We start from the raw sequence: 14,117 nt of genomic DNA, 5'->3' as shown, positions 1-14,117 counted from the left end.
CTTAGAGAAAAACTTAGAGAAAGACAATATAACCAACCCCAGCCAAGTTCAAAAAAGCTAAAGGCAGGATTCAAGAAATATTCCTTTTAAAAGAAACTTTTTCCGAATTTAAATAAAAAGAATACAAGAATTTTAAGTAGAAGATCAAGCTAATGAAAGTTCCAAGGATCGGTAAAATAAGAAATTTAATTCTAATTGCACAACATAACCTGGACTTGATAATTATTCACTTACCTCTAAATATAACGAAAGGAGGTAAACCTCTCAAAGAAAGAATACTTATAGAAGATAATAGGTTATTTCCCTCTCACAAAAAAGATGCTGTAAAAACCAAAACCAGACAATATAAAATAAAATACAACCACAAACTTCCACATACGGCTCCTACGGAAGCTCATCCAGTGTGGGCAACTGAGGAAGCACCAATCATAGGACGAAGAGAAGTTTGATTATTACCAATTAAACCTCCAACTAAGGCCCTTATTCCTCCTAGCAGGAGAACAAGCTCTTGCAACAAATAATTACTAGAACTGACTAGACTCACAGTAAGGGCAAAAGGGGGAATTTTCTGCCATGTTAATATAAGAACGCAAGGAATTCATTCTAATCCAGCCACAATTGAAGGAACCCAAAAATGACCTGGAAAAAGGCCTAATTTAATTCTTAATCTAAACAGAAATAGTACCCTAAAAACTAATCTATCAACTACATCAAAATATATTACCACCCCCCTTATAAACAATAAAGCTCTTCCCAAAGCTTGGATACAGAAGTATTTCAGGCCGGCTTCTTTATTTAAAGATATATATTTAGAACCTAAGAACAATAAAGGAACTAACCCTAAAAAACTGATTTCAATTCCAGCTCAAACCAAAAATCAATTGGAAGAGGATAAACTTACAATAGGGCCGAAGGCCATAACGAAAAAAAACAATACATTTGCAGACGACACTAAAGCAACGGATTTGTTCCATAATTATCAACATCAATGATATCCGTTCTACCGGCGGTTGCTTTTCTTTCTAAGAGAAAACTCTCAGTCTTCTCCCACTCATAATTTCCTTTTATGCAACTTCATCCTTTTCACTTGGTCGAATACAGACCTTGACCATTACTTAATTCTTTTGGAATCTTATGTATACCAGTAGGATTAGTTTACTACATTCGAGGGGGAAGAATAACTCTTCTCTTACTTGGGTTAGTAGCTGTAGCTATTATTTCTTTCCTTTGATGACGAGATGTTACTCGAGAATCTACACTACAAGGACTTCACAGTTCATATGTAGTTAAAGGACTAAAAGTAGGAGTTTTCCTATTTATTGTCTCAGAAGTTTGTTTCTTTTTCGCCTTTTTTTGAGCATATTTTCATAGAAGGTTAGCTCCATCAGTAGAGATTGGATCTACATGACCTCCTGTTGGAATTGCCACTTTGGAGACATTCCAAGTTCCGCTTCTTAATACCTCAGTATTACTTTTATCAGGTGTTAGAATTACTTGAGCCCATCATAGAATTGAAGAAGGTGATCACAAAAATGCTATGCAAGGATTAGGATTAACCCTAGCCCTAGGATTTTATTTTGTGTTTCTACAATACGGGGAATATATAGAGACATCATTCTCTATCGCAGATAGTGTATATGGTTCAACTTTCTTTATTGCTACAGGATTCCACGGACTCCATGTAATTGTAGGGGCTACTTTCCTTACAGTTTGTTTCATGCGATTAATCTTAATACATTTTGATAAAAAACATCATGTAGGATTCTTAGCTGCTGCCTGATACTGACACTTTGTAGATGTCGTTTGATTATTTCTTTATGTAAGAATTTACTGATGAGGATCTTTCCCGGATAGCTTATGTAAAGCTTTGATTTTGTAATTCAAAGAAGGGTTTCTTCCCCTCCTGGATATAGGACCTATAAGATAAATAATGTTCCTTTAAATAGTAATAATAATGGCATCAAATGTAAAAATAGAGAAAGCTTCTCGAAACTTTTAAGTTCTGTTCCACCAGTCAAATAATTTGAGTGAAATCCATGGTTAATACTTCTATATAAATATATATTATAACTAGCTCTAAAAAATACCATTAGACCTATAACCACTGCTAATAAATAACTATAATTTCAAAGAACGGAGGAAACTAGAAGCTCTCCTACTAAATTTAGCGTAGGAGGAGCCGCTATATTAATACAACAAAACACAAATCACGCAAAACTTAAAATGGGATATATTTGAAGTATTCCTTTCATATAAGGAATGTTACGGGTATGTCTTTTAGTATAAGAGAAATAAGCAAGACAAAAAAGAGCAGATGAAGAAGCTCCATGAGCTAACATAGTAATAAGTGCACTTGTAACACCTCAGGTCTGATCTAAAATTAAACCCGATGAAACAATACTTATATGACCAACAGAAGAATAAGCTACCAAAGCTTTTACATCTACCTGTCGAAGACACATTATCGTAGCCAAGAAACCACCTCACATGCTAAGTCTAATAATAACTAAACTCACCCTGTTTGGACTCATACAAAATCTATTATTTATTACAAAAATACCATATCCTCCTAGCTTCAGAAGAATTCCTGCCAAAATTATTGAACCAGCTAATGGAGCCTCCACATGAGCTTTTGGAAGTCAAAGATGGAAGGAATACATAGGAAGTTTTACCAGAAAAGCTCCGTAAATTACTACAGTTAAGAAAATAGGAAAAGAGAATCCTATATTTTTTAATATTAGGATTCTCATTCTACCATTTTCTACACACCATCAAATTAATACGACCAGCAACGGTAAAGAAGCACCTACAGTATACAATATCATATAACTTCCAGCTTGGAGCCGTTCAGGCTGATAACCTCATCCAATAATTAGCATCAGAGTAGGGATTAAAGAAGCCTCAAAAAAAATATAAAACAAAATAATGTTAGATATAGAAAAGGCTAAAGATAAAACACCACACAAAACTAATAAACAGATAGAATAAGAGGAGGCAACTTTTTCATAAGGCGTAGATACTAATGCTAAGAGACATAAAATACAAGACAGAAAAATTATTAAAACCGAAAAATAATTTAAAGAAAAATATATGTTTATTCTACTAGAAAAATTCTGCTGAAGTAATCTTATTCTAACTAATCTAGATAAAATAAAACAAAACCCCACAGTTCCCCAGGAAAAGTATAAGAAGAGTGAACCAAAAATAAGAGAAATCAATGTCAACAAATAGAGACGGAACAGTTATGTCCCAAGTCAAAGTTAGCAGCTTCGGCTTATTATCTCTAATAATTTTTGTACTATAAGGTTTTGAAAGCCTTGATGGGAGAAAAATTCTCCACCTGTGATCCACAGATTGCTATCTATAATAATCCTTTTCTCTTCTATTCTTTGTTCTGCTTTACTAATTATCTATTATTTGGTCAGATATATTGAGTACACTAGCCCCAGAGAAAAAATAACCTCGTTCGAGTGCGGATTTGATCCTTTAAGAAAAATGCGAGCTCCTTTTTCCACCCGTTTTTTTCTATTAGTAGTTCTATTTTTAATTTTTGATGTTGAAGTAGCTTTGTTATTTCCTATTTTAAGACTTATAATACTTAATTCTGTTAGTTTTATGTTAATAGTCGCGCTGCTTCTATTCTTAGTGATTCTTTTATTTGGAATATTTCATGAATGGAATGAAGGAGCTTTAGACTGAGTAAGTTCTTCAACGGGTCAGCTAAGCATAAGCTATTGGGCTCATAACTCAACAATGGAGTATTCCCCCGTTGAACTTTGTTCTGATACACTCTCAGTAAAATGAAACTGCGCATGGTAGGTTTTCGAACTACGATTAACCCAGCAAGAGATATTAAACAATACTAGAAATAGTAATTTAATTCTAGTTTTTATGTTCTGACTAATTAGGTGCCAGCAGTCGCGGTCATACCTATAAAACAGCTGAGATTTTTAGATAGAGGTATGCCTTAAGAAAAATTAATTAACTAGTGAAATAGTAATTATTTATTCCACCTCTTTAAGGTTTATTCCTGAAACTCCGGTATTAAACTAGGATTAGATACCCTACTATAAGGAGTGAAAACTTTAATATCTAAGCACTAAGGCTTAAAAGTGATTAAACTAAAAAGCTAAAACTTAAAGAACATGGCGGCGGAAATAAAATTTAGGGGAACTTACCAGGTAATTGACAACCCTCAAAAAAAATCACCTTTATTTAAAGTTTGTATACCGCCGTCTTGGGCCCTCTTGAGGAGGGCCCAGAATTATGTAATAAATAAGACAGGTCATGGTGCAGCCTATATAAAGGACTGTAAGGTGAGTTACAATAGTAATTTACTTCGGAATGAAAATGTAAGAATGAAAGGAAGATGGACTTAACAGTAATTACTAAAGAAATATGTTTTGAAACACAAAGATTTTCGTGCACAAATCGCCCGTCATTCTCGTTGAAAAATGAGACAAGTCGTAACACAGTAGGAGTACTGGAAAGTGCTCCTGTCTTCGTGGTGAATATAATCACATTATCTTTTCGAGATAAAGGAGGCGATTAGCCCTTAGATTGTTTTTTCAGAAGCGTTGCATTCGCCCTAAGTTTCGGCCTTAGTCTAGGACTAACTTTGTCCCTGAAATGTATGATAAGTGACCTATTCTCTTCGTTGGACTGCGGTCAATTAGGAAGTATTTCTTTTCTATTATGACTAACACCAATTATAGTAGCTTCTATGTTTTTTGTTTCATCTAGCTGAAAAGCTCAACCTTCAGGAATTTTAATACTTTTAATTGCCACTAATAGAGAAACACGAGCAAAAGCTCTTCTCCCATTACCTTTATTTTTATTTTCTTTAATGTTCTTTTTAGTAATAATAAACTTAATCGGGTTAGTTCCATTTGTTTATGGAGTAACTAGAAACTTGTGAATTACATCATCATTGGCTGTGGTAATATGAGGACTATTAATTTTAAGAGGATGAACTATAAGTCCTGTAGCTTCGGCTGCACATTTAGCACCAGCAGGAGCTCCTGCTGCTTTAGTACCTTTCCTTGTTCTAGTGGAAACTATTAGTATTATAATTCGTCCTTTAACATTAACAGTACGATTAATTGCTAATATTAGAGCAGGACATATTGTAATATCTTTAATCGCGAATTGTTTAGTAAGAGCTTCAACAACAGCTTTAGTATCTATGTTTGTTTTAAATGTAGGTTATACTTTATTCGAAGTGTTTGTTTGTTTAATTCAGGCTTATATTTTTACTTTACTAGTAAAATTATATGCTGAGGAACATCCAGATCTTTAAAAGTAGGAGCTAAGCTCTTTTTCAAGTTTGCAACTTAAGGTTTTATACTAAACTACTACTTATTTTAAGGTGTAGCCCAAATTTAAAGGCGTTTAACTGTTAATTAAAAGATGCACTCTGTTGCCTCCTTAACATATGCCACAATTAAGCCCTATAATAGGAATTATGTTTTTTGCTGTAATCTTGGCCTTTTTGTTAGTTTTAGTGATCAGTATAAAAACTAGTATACCATTACTTTCAAGGAAAGAAGGACAAAAATCACCTAATCAAAAAGTTCGATTTTTTTAATACTGCAAGGTGGCAGAATTAATGCCTGGGCTTTAAGCGCCCATTATGACTTTTTAGTCCCTTGTCATCTTTTCGGTGTTAGGCACAGGAAGATTTGAGCTTCCTAGAGGATTATTTCCAGAAGATACCCCTTTTTTTTTACACAAGTCATTTTTCACGATCTAGGACTCCACAGGTCCTCGGTTTAAAGTTTAACCTAACTCATGACATTCTAAATCTAATTTATAGTCTTTTTACTTGGAAGGTAAATGTACTGATTATACTAATTTAGATTTTACTCAGCTCCTTCAAGATAGTTAACAAAGTCTTTTAATCTTACTGCTTCTACCACAATAGGCATAAAAGAGTGATTAGCTCCACAAATTTCTGAACACTGTCCGTAATAAACCCCTGGCTTCTCAACAAACATTCTTATTGAATTTAACCGTCCAGGAACAGCATCTATTTTTACCCCCATAGAAGGTAAAGTTCAAGCATGTAGAACATCCGCAGAAGTTGTAATAACAGACGTTTCTATTTGAAACGGCACAGTAGCTCGATTATCTACTTCCAATAATCGAAAATCTCCATGATTTAAATCCCTTTCTGGAACTATATAAGAATCAAATGATAGTGATTGAGTAAATGGAATTTCATATCTTCAATATCACTGATGACCTGTCCTTTTTAACACGATCCCGGAATTAGATTGCTCATCTAATAAGTAAAGTAATCGTAATGAAGGAAGGGCTAATCATAAAAGAAGTAAAGCAGGAATAATTGTTCAAATAGTTTCTAGTCTTTGAGCTTCTAACATAGTATGAGAAGTAAACTTATTAAATGTAAGTTTAACTCCTAAAATAGCCACTAAGGAAAAAATTCCTAATAATAATACAATTGCATGGTCATGAAATAAGAATATTTCACTTTGAAGAGGGCTAGCTGCATCAATTAAATTTAATTGTCCTCACGTTCTCACTTAACAAAAGGGCGGAGCCTATACTAGCAACTTCAGTGCTATGCTTTAAATTTAAGCTATTTGTCATTTCAACCGCACAATTCCAGCGCATCTAAGGCTTGACAAGCCTTTATTTTAATTAAACTAGGTTAAAATAGAACTAATTTTTTCCATAAAACAGGAAGACTAACTAACACCAAGAAAGATAGGAAGTATAGGACAGTTAAAGGGCCAGCAAGACTCAAATAAGGCTCCTCAATTGGACAAGCTCCTAGTCAAGTTAAAATAATAAAAAATACTACCAACACTCAAAAAGTTACCTGGTAAGGAGGAGTAAAAGATGAAGGTACCGCTCCTTTAGCTCCAGCAATAGGAAGGAAATAAAGAATAGCAATAGATATCACTAAAGCAATCACTCCTCCTAATTTGCTGGGAATAGAACGTAGAATAGCATAAGCAAATAAGAAATATCATTCTGGCTGAATATGAACAGGCGTAACTATAGGGTTAGCATGAATAAAATTATCAGGATCACCTAAAATTGTTGGATAAAAGAATCCTAAGATAGCAAGTATAGTAAATAAAACTAGAAATCCTACTATATCTTTTCAAGTAAAATAAGGATGAAAAGGAATTTTCCTAACATGATTAAGGTCTCCTAAAGGATTAGTAGAACCTTTTTCGTGTAAAAAAATTAAATGTAACCCGGATAACCCACCAATTAAAAAAGGTAAAATAAAATGCAAGGAAAAAAACCGATTCAAAGTAGATTGCCCAACACAAAAACCTCCTCAAACTCACTCTACTACAGAAGGACCAAGATATGGGATTGCAGATAGAAGATTAGTAATTACTGTTGCTCCTCAAAAAGATATTTGACCTCAAGGCAACACATATCCTAAAAAAGCAGTTCCCATTCTAACAAATAGAATTGTTACTCCAATTATTCAAGTTCGAGGTTGAGAAATGTATCTTTGATAGTAAAGACCTCGACCCACATGAAGATATATAAATACAAAAAATAAAGATGCCCCATTAGCATGGAGATTTCGAAATAGCCACCCTATAGGAGCATCTCGCATAATATGAATTACAGAAGAAAAAGTGTTAACTATGTCAGCAGTGTAATGTATTGAAAGAAATAATCCAGTTAAAATCTGAAATCCTAACAAAACACCTAAAATAGAGCCTCCATTCCATCAAATTGAAATGCTTAGTGGACTAGGAAGACTTAATAAACTCTCAGCGAGGATTTATCTGTCGTATTTTGTGCACAGAAACTTAATGACCTAAGTGCTGTAACAAGATCATTCCCCCGAAGCCGTAACATACTTACTAGTAAAGACAAGCCTAACGCCGCTTCACAAGCAGCAAAAGTTAAAAGAACAAGAAACAGATGAGATCTTATGCCAAATATAGTAGAGATTGAAAAAGAAAATAATAACAAACAAAGTATCACAGCTTCTAACCTAATAAGTAAATTTAAGGTATGTGTTTGATAAGAACAAAATCTAATTGAAGCAAAAAGAACTCCAATCAAAGAAACTTTAAATAATAGCATTTACAGGATCAGAAATCTCAATTTCGGCTTTGAAGGCCAATGGTTTCTTATATATTAACCTATAATCCTAAGGGGTGAAATCACCATGAAAAGATTTACAATCTATCGCCTTAATCAGCCACCAAAATGTTTATAGATTCATAGAAATTAAAATCATTGATAAAGCACAAAGAGAAAAAGGCAAGAAAGATTTTCAATTAATAAATCATATCGAAATCGTGGATAAGCCCCTCGAATAAACAAGAATAGTATAGCCACAACCAAAGTTCCGAAAGCAAGACTAATAGGCGTCAAAAACCTAGTACTGAAAAATCAAACTACAGTTGCCATAGATATAAAGAGAATATTACAAGATTCTCCTAAGAAAAGTAAAGCAAAAAGTCCTCCTCCAAACTCAACATTGAACCCAGAAACTAGCTCGGATTCACCTTCGGCAAAATCAAAAGGAGCACGATTAGTCTCAGCAACTGTACTAGTAAACCATACAACTATTATAGGAACTAATAAAAAACAAACAGGAAACCTACTTAAAGCAGCTTTGTCTCAAGAAAAAGAAACCAGAACTAAAGCTGAAAAAAGAAGAATTAACAAAAGACTAACTTCATAAGAAATAGTCTGAGCAGCTGCTCGAAGAGCTCCTAAAAATGCATACTTAGAATTAGATGACCATCCTGCCATTAAAGTCCCGTATACATTTAAAGCAGTTACACAAAAAAATAATAATAATCCTCATGTAACATTTTTAAAACAGAAAGAACTAGGGTACAAATGCCATAAAACTAAAGCTAATGTTAAAGTCAATCCGGGAGCTAACCAAAATAAAAAACGATTTCTACTAAATGGTATAACTGCCTCTTTAACAAATATTTTTACCCCATCAGCTAAAGGCTGAATAATTCCTCAAATCCCTACTTTATTAGGACCTTTACGAATCTGAACATAACCTAAAACCTTACGTTCAAGTACTGTATAAAAAGCTACACCTAACAAAACACATAAACAAGTTCCTAACCTAGAAATAAGATGAAGTAACAAAGACTAATGTAAAAGCTAGAATTAAGCCTGCCATAAAGAAAGATTGTTTTTGAGGTCATACTCCAATATCCCTTAGAACAGACCCGAATTTACTATGATAGTTTTTTGCTCTAAAAGAAGGCTCTAACCATCCATAGTCTAATCTAGATATTTCTTTTCTACTAAAGGCGCTAGCCTTAGACCTAACTAACGACGGAGGTAAGAAAAATATACTAGATAAATAGTGATTAGATAATACTTGGGCACCTCGAATTAAACCTAAAGTGATCCCTCCTAAAGTGATAATATTAATAATATTACCTCAAAGACTAGGGATATAAGCCAACTCTAAATTTCCTAAATCGATTATTCTTAAAAATTTCCCTCTAACAATCCCTCCAATTCCTAAAATAGTAACAGGAAAAGAAGTATAAAAATTAGAAGATACAGCCATAATTGAACTAGTAGGCTTATTCCACGAAATAGCTTTTAGGCTTCGAGAAACATATTTGGCAGTTATTATGGTGGCCACAAACATAATCACTATAGAAGAAAGATTTAAACTACTTATTACTATTTTCCCTAGAATCACGTGTTTTGAATAAAAGGCCCTTAAGAAGGGAGCCCCTACTAAACATAAACTTCTAACATTAAATATGATAATAGTAAAAGGTATAGCCATACCAATTCCCCCTATAAGACGGATATCTTGAGAACCATAAGTAGCCATTAACATGTTACCTGCAGCTAAAAATAAAAGAGCTTTAAATAACGCATGAGTATATAAATGAAATAGAGCTAACCCAGGAAAGCCGAGTCCCAACCTGAATACTATAACACCTAACTGGCTTAAGGTAGATAGAGCAATAATTTTTTTAATATCGTTCTCATAAGTGGCAGCTCAACCACCTAACAAACAAGTAATAGCTCCAGTAAAAAGCAACATTCTTTTCACCTCTTCACTTAAAGGGACATTATATCTTAAACGAATAATTAAATAAATCCCAGCAGTTACTAGAGTAGAAGAATGCACTAAAGCACTAACGGGTGTGGGAGCCGCCATAGCAGCTGGAAGCCAGGAACTGAAAGGGTACTGGGCACTCTTAGTTAAAGCAGCCACAGAAAGTATCAACACCAACCCCACTGAAATGAAATTATCCCTCAGAGAAATAAAAGAAAATTGACCTACTAAAACGAAAGAGGAAGAGTAGACACAACTAATAAGAGCATCCCCTAAACGATTAACTATTAAAGTTTGGAATCCAGCCCTTAAACTCTCGAAACTTTGGTAATAAATAATTAAGGCAAAAGAAGTAATTCCAAGCCCATCTCAACCTAATAAAAGAAAAAAAATAGACCCAGAAAAAGTTAATAAATTTATTCTAATTACAAATGCCATTAAAATTCATAAGAAACGATCACTATTGTGATCTTCTTCTATGTATTTATGAGCAAATGTAAAAACACTACCAGCAATTAAAGTTACCACTATTCTAAACCTTAAATTAATCTTATCAACGATCAATATAATACTAAAATTGGTTCTAGAAACAGATATAAGCTCCAACTCAAGAATTATAGTTTGACCTCCTATCAACATAAAACCCCAACCACAGGCCATCATTAAAGAGGTAAAAAATAATAACACAGGAAATTGTAGTCCCTTTAGATTACTCACCGCTAACGATTACAGCCCCAGCACCGGAGCTTCGAACTACAACTAAAAGCATCAAAAGAAGAAGAACCACTAAACCTACAAATAGCGATAAAGAAGTATCAGAAACCAAATTGCTTCCAGAATCTCATAATCCTCTTCCAAGAAAACTTATAGTTACAGGCTTTAAAGATATAATGTAAGAACCTCCTAAAGAAATAACCAAGGATAAAGTAACCTGGTTAGAATTTATATAAAAAGGATAATTTCTTCTAACTAAACAAACATAAATAAATATCACTAGCAAACCTCCAATGTATACTAAAAATAGAACATAAGAGTACCATCAACTAGAGAAAAGAGAGGCAAGACTTACAAGACAAAACCTAATAAGGACTAACACTCCTCCTAATCTAATTGGATTTTTATATAATGGAAAAGTAGTTAGTAAAATGAAAGTAGTTAATAGTAAAATCTTCAAATTCAAAAATGGTTTACGCCACTCTCTAACTCCCAAAGTTAGCGTCTCGGGACTGTTTTTGATATTGGYACTGGGAATGATATTCCTCTGTTTAATTGCAAACCAAATCTTCTAYATAAAGTACAGTTCCACTAAATATTAAAATTGACTAATACTTACGTATTATGRRCTGATYCTAAGTCAGGTGCATTAATTCTGCCAAGYCAAAGTTAAAATAACTGCTTAGTTTGGTCCTTTCGTACTAAAACCGCAAATATTAAAAGATAGAATCTGACCTGGCTTACGCCGGTCTGAACTCAGATCATGTAGGAAAAGAAGTTCGAACAGAACCTAAATATACACCCTGCTAGGGCATAATTTTCCTAGTCCAACATCGAGGTCACAAACCCAAATTGGATTATGCTGTTATCCCTAAGGTAGTTTATCCATACTTAAAAGAACCGGCAAGTGTTTTTCTAATAGAAGAGTTATATATGTCTTCTTGTCGCCCCAACAAAAACCTATTATTAAAACTCTAAGGGTCTTCTCGTCTTTTTTCATATATAGGCCTTTTCACCTAATTAGTAATTTCAATAGAATACAAAAGAGACAGCTTAATCCCATAAATCCATTCATACAAGACTTCATTTAAAAGTCAACTGATTACGCTACCTTAGCACGGTCAAAGTACCGCGGCCGTTAAAATCTAGTCACCGGGCAGGTTTCACCTAGGATAATTTTCCCTAGGCTATGTTTTTGATAAACAGTTGAGATAAAGATTTGCCGAATTCCTTTTCTGTATTTTTTCAGCATTACTCATCTAATCATAAATATACAAGTTTTAGTTCACATACAAGTCTACTAATAACAGAGATTTACGTCAAAATGAATCTTTTTATTTTGTTAGTTAAATTCGAGTGTTAACCCTAAAGAAATTATATAAACTTAATATACTCTTAACAGTAAATCTAAGCACTCACTGTTTGTCTTCAGTACTAAATACTTTTCGTAAACATCCAGATATCATAAGAATTGTAGGTTTTTCGCCCCTAAGCTTGAATCTTAGTGTCATAATGAAACATAACTTCTTAATTTCTAATAAAAGTTCTAGCTTAGATCTTCTTATTTCGGGAAAGTAAAAACTTACTTACTTTTGGAATAGCCGTTATGCAAAAAGTACGATTTACTAATTCTTTAATTCCTTTTGAACCCTTTCGGAGTATAAATTTTCTTAAATTTAAAATAAAACTTAATAAAAGAGTGCCAAATATTGTGGTCCTTCTCAATGTAACTGAGATATACTATCAAATACTTCACCCTCATAAAGGACTAACAGAAGTTTCAGTATTACTGTGGAAATCTAAAGGAAGTACATCTTCCCATTCTCAGGATAGAGCTGGAGCTTGAAATAATGCCCCACGCTGAACTACAAATGCTTCTCACAATAAGAATACAAACATAATTACAGCAAAAATAGAGAATAAAGAACCAAATGATGATACTTGATTTCACTTATAGTAGGCATCAGGGTAGTCAGAGTAACGCCGAGGCATTCCAGCTAATCCTAGAAAATGCTGAGGAAAGAATGTTAAATTTACAGCAAAGAACATGATTAAGAAATGAACTTTAGCTCATCGCTCATGGAGAACTAATCCAGTTATTACAGGAAATCAGTATACAAATCCACCAAAAATAGCAAACACAGCCCCTATCGATAACACATAATGGAAGTGAGCTACCACATAGTAGGTATCGTGCAAGACAATATCTAAAGAAGAATTAGAAAGAACAATTCCAGTTAACCCTCCTAAGGTAAAAAGGAAAATAAATCCTAAAACTCAATACATAGCAGCCCTAAAAGGTCCCCGACTTCCATATAAAGTTATTATTCAACTAAATACTTTAATTCCGGTAGGAACAGCAATTACCATTGTAGCAGCTGTAAAATAAGCTCGGGTATCAACATCCATTCCTACAGTGAATATGTGATGAGCTCACACAATAAATCCTAAAATTCCAATAGAAATTATAGCGTAAATCATACCTAAAGTTCCAAAAGCAGGCTTGGAAGAGAAATTACTCAAAATATGAGAAATTATTCCAAATCCGGGTAAAATTAAAATATATACCTCTGGATGACCAAAAAATCAGAACAAGTGTTGATATAAAATAGGATCTCCTCCTCCCGCAGGGTCGAAGAAGCTCGTATTAAAATTACGATCCGTTAAAAGCATCGTAATAGCACCAGCTAATACTGGTAAAGAAAGAAGAAGTAAGAAAGCTGTTACTAGAACAGATCAAACAAATAAGCTTAATCGCTCAAAAGTAATTCCTGGCGATCGTATATTAAAAATAGTAGTAATAAAATTAATAGCACCTAAAATTGAAGACATCCCTGCTAAATGTAAAGAAAAAATAGCTAAATCAACAGAAGTTCCTCCATGTGCAATAGGACCTGATAGAGGAGGGTAAACTGTTCATCCTGTTCCAGCTCCACCTTCTATTAGTCTAGAGACTAAAAGAAGTAAAAAGGAAGGGGGAAGAAGTCAGAAACTTATATTATTTATACGAGGAAATCTTATATCAGGAGCACCAATTAATAAAGGTACCATTCAATTCCCGAATCCACCAATTATAATAGGCATAACTATAAAAAAAATCATTTCAAAAGCGTGAGCAGTTACAATAACATTATAGAAGTGATCATCCCCTAGGAAAGCTCCAGCAGTACCAAGCTCAAATCGAATTAAAAGACTTAAACCTGTTCCCACTAAACCACATCACATTCCAAAAATTATATATAATGTTCCAATATCTTTATGATTAGTCGAAAACAATCATCGCAAGGGAGCCTAGCTCATAAATAGATTAAAAGTCTATCACTTAAATTTCAGTCACCAAAAA

The 14,117-nt window shown here is 33.6% G+C and overlaps 13 protein-coding genes across 13 annotated transcripts, besides 24 other annotated features; 4 read left to right on the top strand and 9 right to left on the bottom strand. All coding sequences in view use genetic code 5, as the record gives it.

Moving 5' to 3' along the window:
• Positions 1–13: 13 nt before the first annotated feature.
• On the bottom strand, positions 14–952 carry ND2 (NADH dehydrogenase subunit 2). The gene has a single exon. The coding sequence runs from the start codon at positions 950–952 to the stop codon at positions 14–16; it is 939 nt and encodes a 312-aa protein (YP_003699.1).
• Positions 953–1,017, bottom strand: a tRNA (tRNA-Ile).
• A 49-nt stretch (positions 1,018–1,066) lies between these two features.
• Positions 1,067–1,844, top strand: COX3 (cytochrome c oxidase subunit III). Its single transcript has one exon. A coding segment is annotated over exon 1 (778 nt).
• Positions 1,845–1,909, top strand: a tRNA (tRNA-Thr).
• A 7-nt stretch (positions 1,910–1,916) lies between these two features.
• Positions 1,917–3,218, bottom strand: ND4 (NADH dehydrogenase subunit 4). Its single transcript has one exon. The coding sequence runs from the start codon at positions 3,216–3,218 to the stop codon at positions 1,917–1,919; it is 1,302 nt and encodes a 433-aa protein (YP_003697.1).
• Positions 3,219–3,227: 9 nt separating this feature from the next.
• Positions 3,228–3,286, bottom strand: a tRNA (tRNA-Ser).
• Positions 3,287–3,288: 2 nt separating this feature from the next.
• Positions 3,289–3,335, top strand: a tRNA (tRNA-Ser).
• Positions 3,336–3,354: 19 nt separating this feature from the next.
• ND3 (NADH dehydrogenase subunit 3) lies at positions 3,355–3,733 on the top strand. The gene has a single exon. A coding segment is annotated over exon 1 (379 nt).
• Positions 3,710–3,773, top strand: a tRNA (tRNA-Met).
• Positions 3,774–4,498, top strand: an rRNA (s-rRNA).
• Positions 4,499–4,565, top strand: a tRNA (tRNA-Glu).
• Positions 4,566–4,632, top strand: a tRNA (tRNA-Arg).
• Position 4,633: 1 nt separating this feature from the next.
• Positions 4,634–5,299, top strand: ATP6 (ATP synthase F0 subunit 6). Its single transcript has one exon. It carries the CDS (start codon positions 4,634–4,636, stop codon positions 5,297–5,299), a length of 666 nt encoding a protein of 221 aa, YP_003695.1.
• Positions 5,298–5,361, bottom strand: a tRNA (tRNA-Cys).
• Positions 5,362–5,364: 3 nt separating this feature from the next.
• Positions 5,365–5,431, top strand: a tRNA (tRNA-Asn).
• A 3-nt stretch (positions 5,432–5,434) lies between these two features.
• Positions 5,435–5,587, top strand: ATP8 (ATP synthase F0 subunit 8). Its single transcript has one exon. It carries the CDS (start codon positions 5,435–5,437, stop codon positions 5,585–5,587), a length of 153 nt encoding a protein of 50 aa, YP_003694.1.
• A 3-nt stretch (positions 5,588–5,590) lies between these two features.
• Positions 5,591–5,654, top strand: a tRNA (tRNA-Leu).
• Positions 5,654–5,714, top strand: a tRNA (tRNA-Gln).
• Positions 5,715–5,727: 13 nt separating this feature from the next.
• Positions 5,728–5,793, bottom strand: a tRNA (tRNA-His).
• A 3-nt stretch (positions 5,794–5,796) lies between these two features.
• Positions 5,797–5,859, bottom strand: a tRNA (tRNA-Gly).
• A 2-nt stretch (positions 5,860–5,861) lies between these two features.
• COX2 (cytochrome c oxidase subunit II) lies at positions 5,862–6,545 on the bottom strand. Its single transcript has one exon. The coding sequence runs from the start codon at positions 6,543–6,545 to the stop codon at positions 5,862–5,864; it is 684 nt and encodes a 227-aa protein (YP_003693.1).
• Positions 6,546–6,611, bottom strand: a tRNA (tRNA-Phe).
• Positions 6,612–6,678, bottom strand: a tRNA (tRNA-Asp).
• CYTB (cytochrome b) lies at positions 6,674–7,777 on the bottom strand. The gene has a single exon. The coding sequence runs from the start codon at positions 7,775–7,777 to the stop codon at positions 6,674–6,676; it is 1,104 nt and encodes a 367-aa protein (YP_003692.1).
• On the bottom strand, positions 7,756–8,085 carry ND4L (NADH dehydrogenase subunit 4L). The gene has a single exon. It carries the CDS (start codon positions 8,083–8,085, stop codon positions 7,756–7,758), a length of 330 nt encoding a protein of 109 aa, YP_003691.1.
• Positions 8,086–8,088: 3 nt separating this feature from the next.
• Positions 8,089–8,154, bottom strand: a tRNA (tRNA-Trp).
• Positions 8,149–8,213, bottom strand: a tRNA (tRNA-Tyr).
• A 19-nt stretch (positions 8,214–8,232) lies between these two features.
• On the bottom strand, positions 8,233–9,120 carry ND1 (NADH dehydrogenase subunit 1). Its single transcript has one exon. It carries the CDS (start codon positions 9,118–9,120, stop codon positions 8,233–8,235), a length of 888 nt encoding a protein of 295 aa, YP_003690.1.
• On the bottom strand, positions 9,098–10,747 carry ND5 (NADH dehydrogenase subunit 5). Its single transcript has one exon. It carries the CDS (start codon positions 10,745–10,747, stop codon positions 9,098–9,100), a length of 1,650 nt encoding a protein of 549 aa, YP_003689.1.
• A 22-nt stretch (positions 10,748–10,769) lies between these two features.
• On the bottom strand, positions 10,770–11,240 carry ND6 (NADH dehydrogenase subunit 6). The gene has a single exon. It carries the CDS (start codon positions 11,238–11,240, stop codon positions 10,770–10,772), a length of 471 nt encoding a protein of 156 aa, YP_003688.1.
• Positions 11,236–11,296, bottom strand: a tRNA (tRNA-Pro).
• A 3-nt stretch (positions 11,297–11,299) lies between these two features.
• Positions 11,300–11,364, bottom strand: a tRNA (tRNA-Ala).
• A 12-nt stretch (positions 11,365–11,376) lies between these two features.
• Positions 11,377–11,442, bottom strand: a tRNA (tRNA-Leu).
• Positions 11,443–12,468, bottom strand: an rRNA (l-rRNA).
• Positions 12,469–12,534, bottom strand: a tRNA (tRNA-Val).
• Positions 12,515–14,059, bottom strand: COX1 (cytochrome c oxidase subunit I). The gene has a single exon. The coding sequence runs from the start codon at positions 14,057–14,059 to the stop codon at positions 12,515–12,517; it is 1,545 nt and encodes a 514-aa protein (YP_003687.1).
• Positions 14,050–14,117, bottom strand: a tRNA (tRNA-Lys).

This window comes from Aplysia californica, mitochondrion (assembly GCF_000002075.1).
Source record: "Aplysia californica mitochondrion, complete genome".
Lineage (NCBI taxonomy): Eukaryota > Metazoa > Mollusca > Gastropoda > Aplysiida > Aplysiidae > Aplysia > Aplysia californica.
Note: the sequence above shows the minus strand (reverse complement) of the source record. Positions and strands in the feature narration are given on the sequence as shown.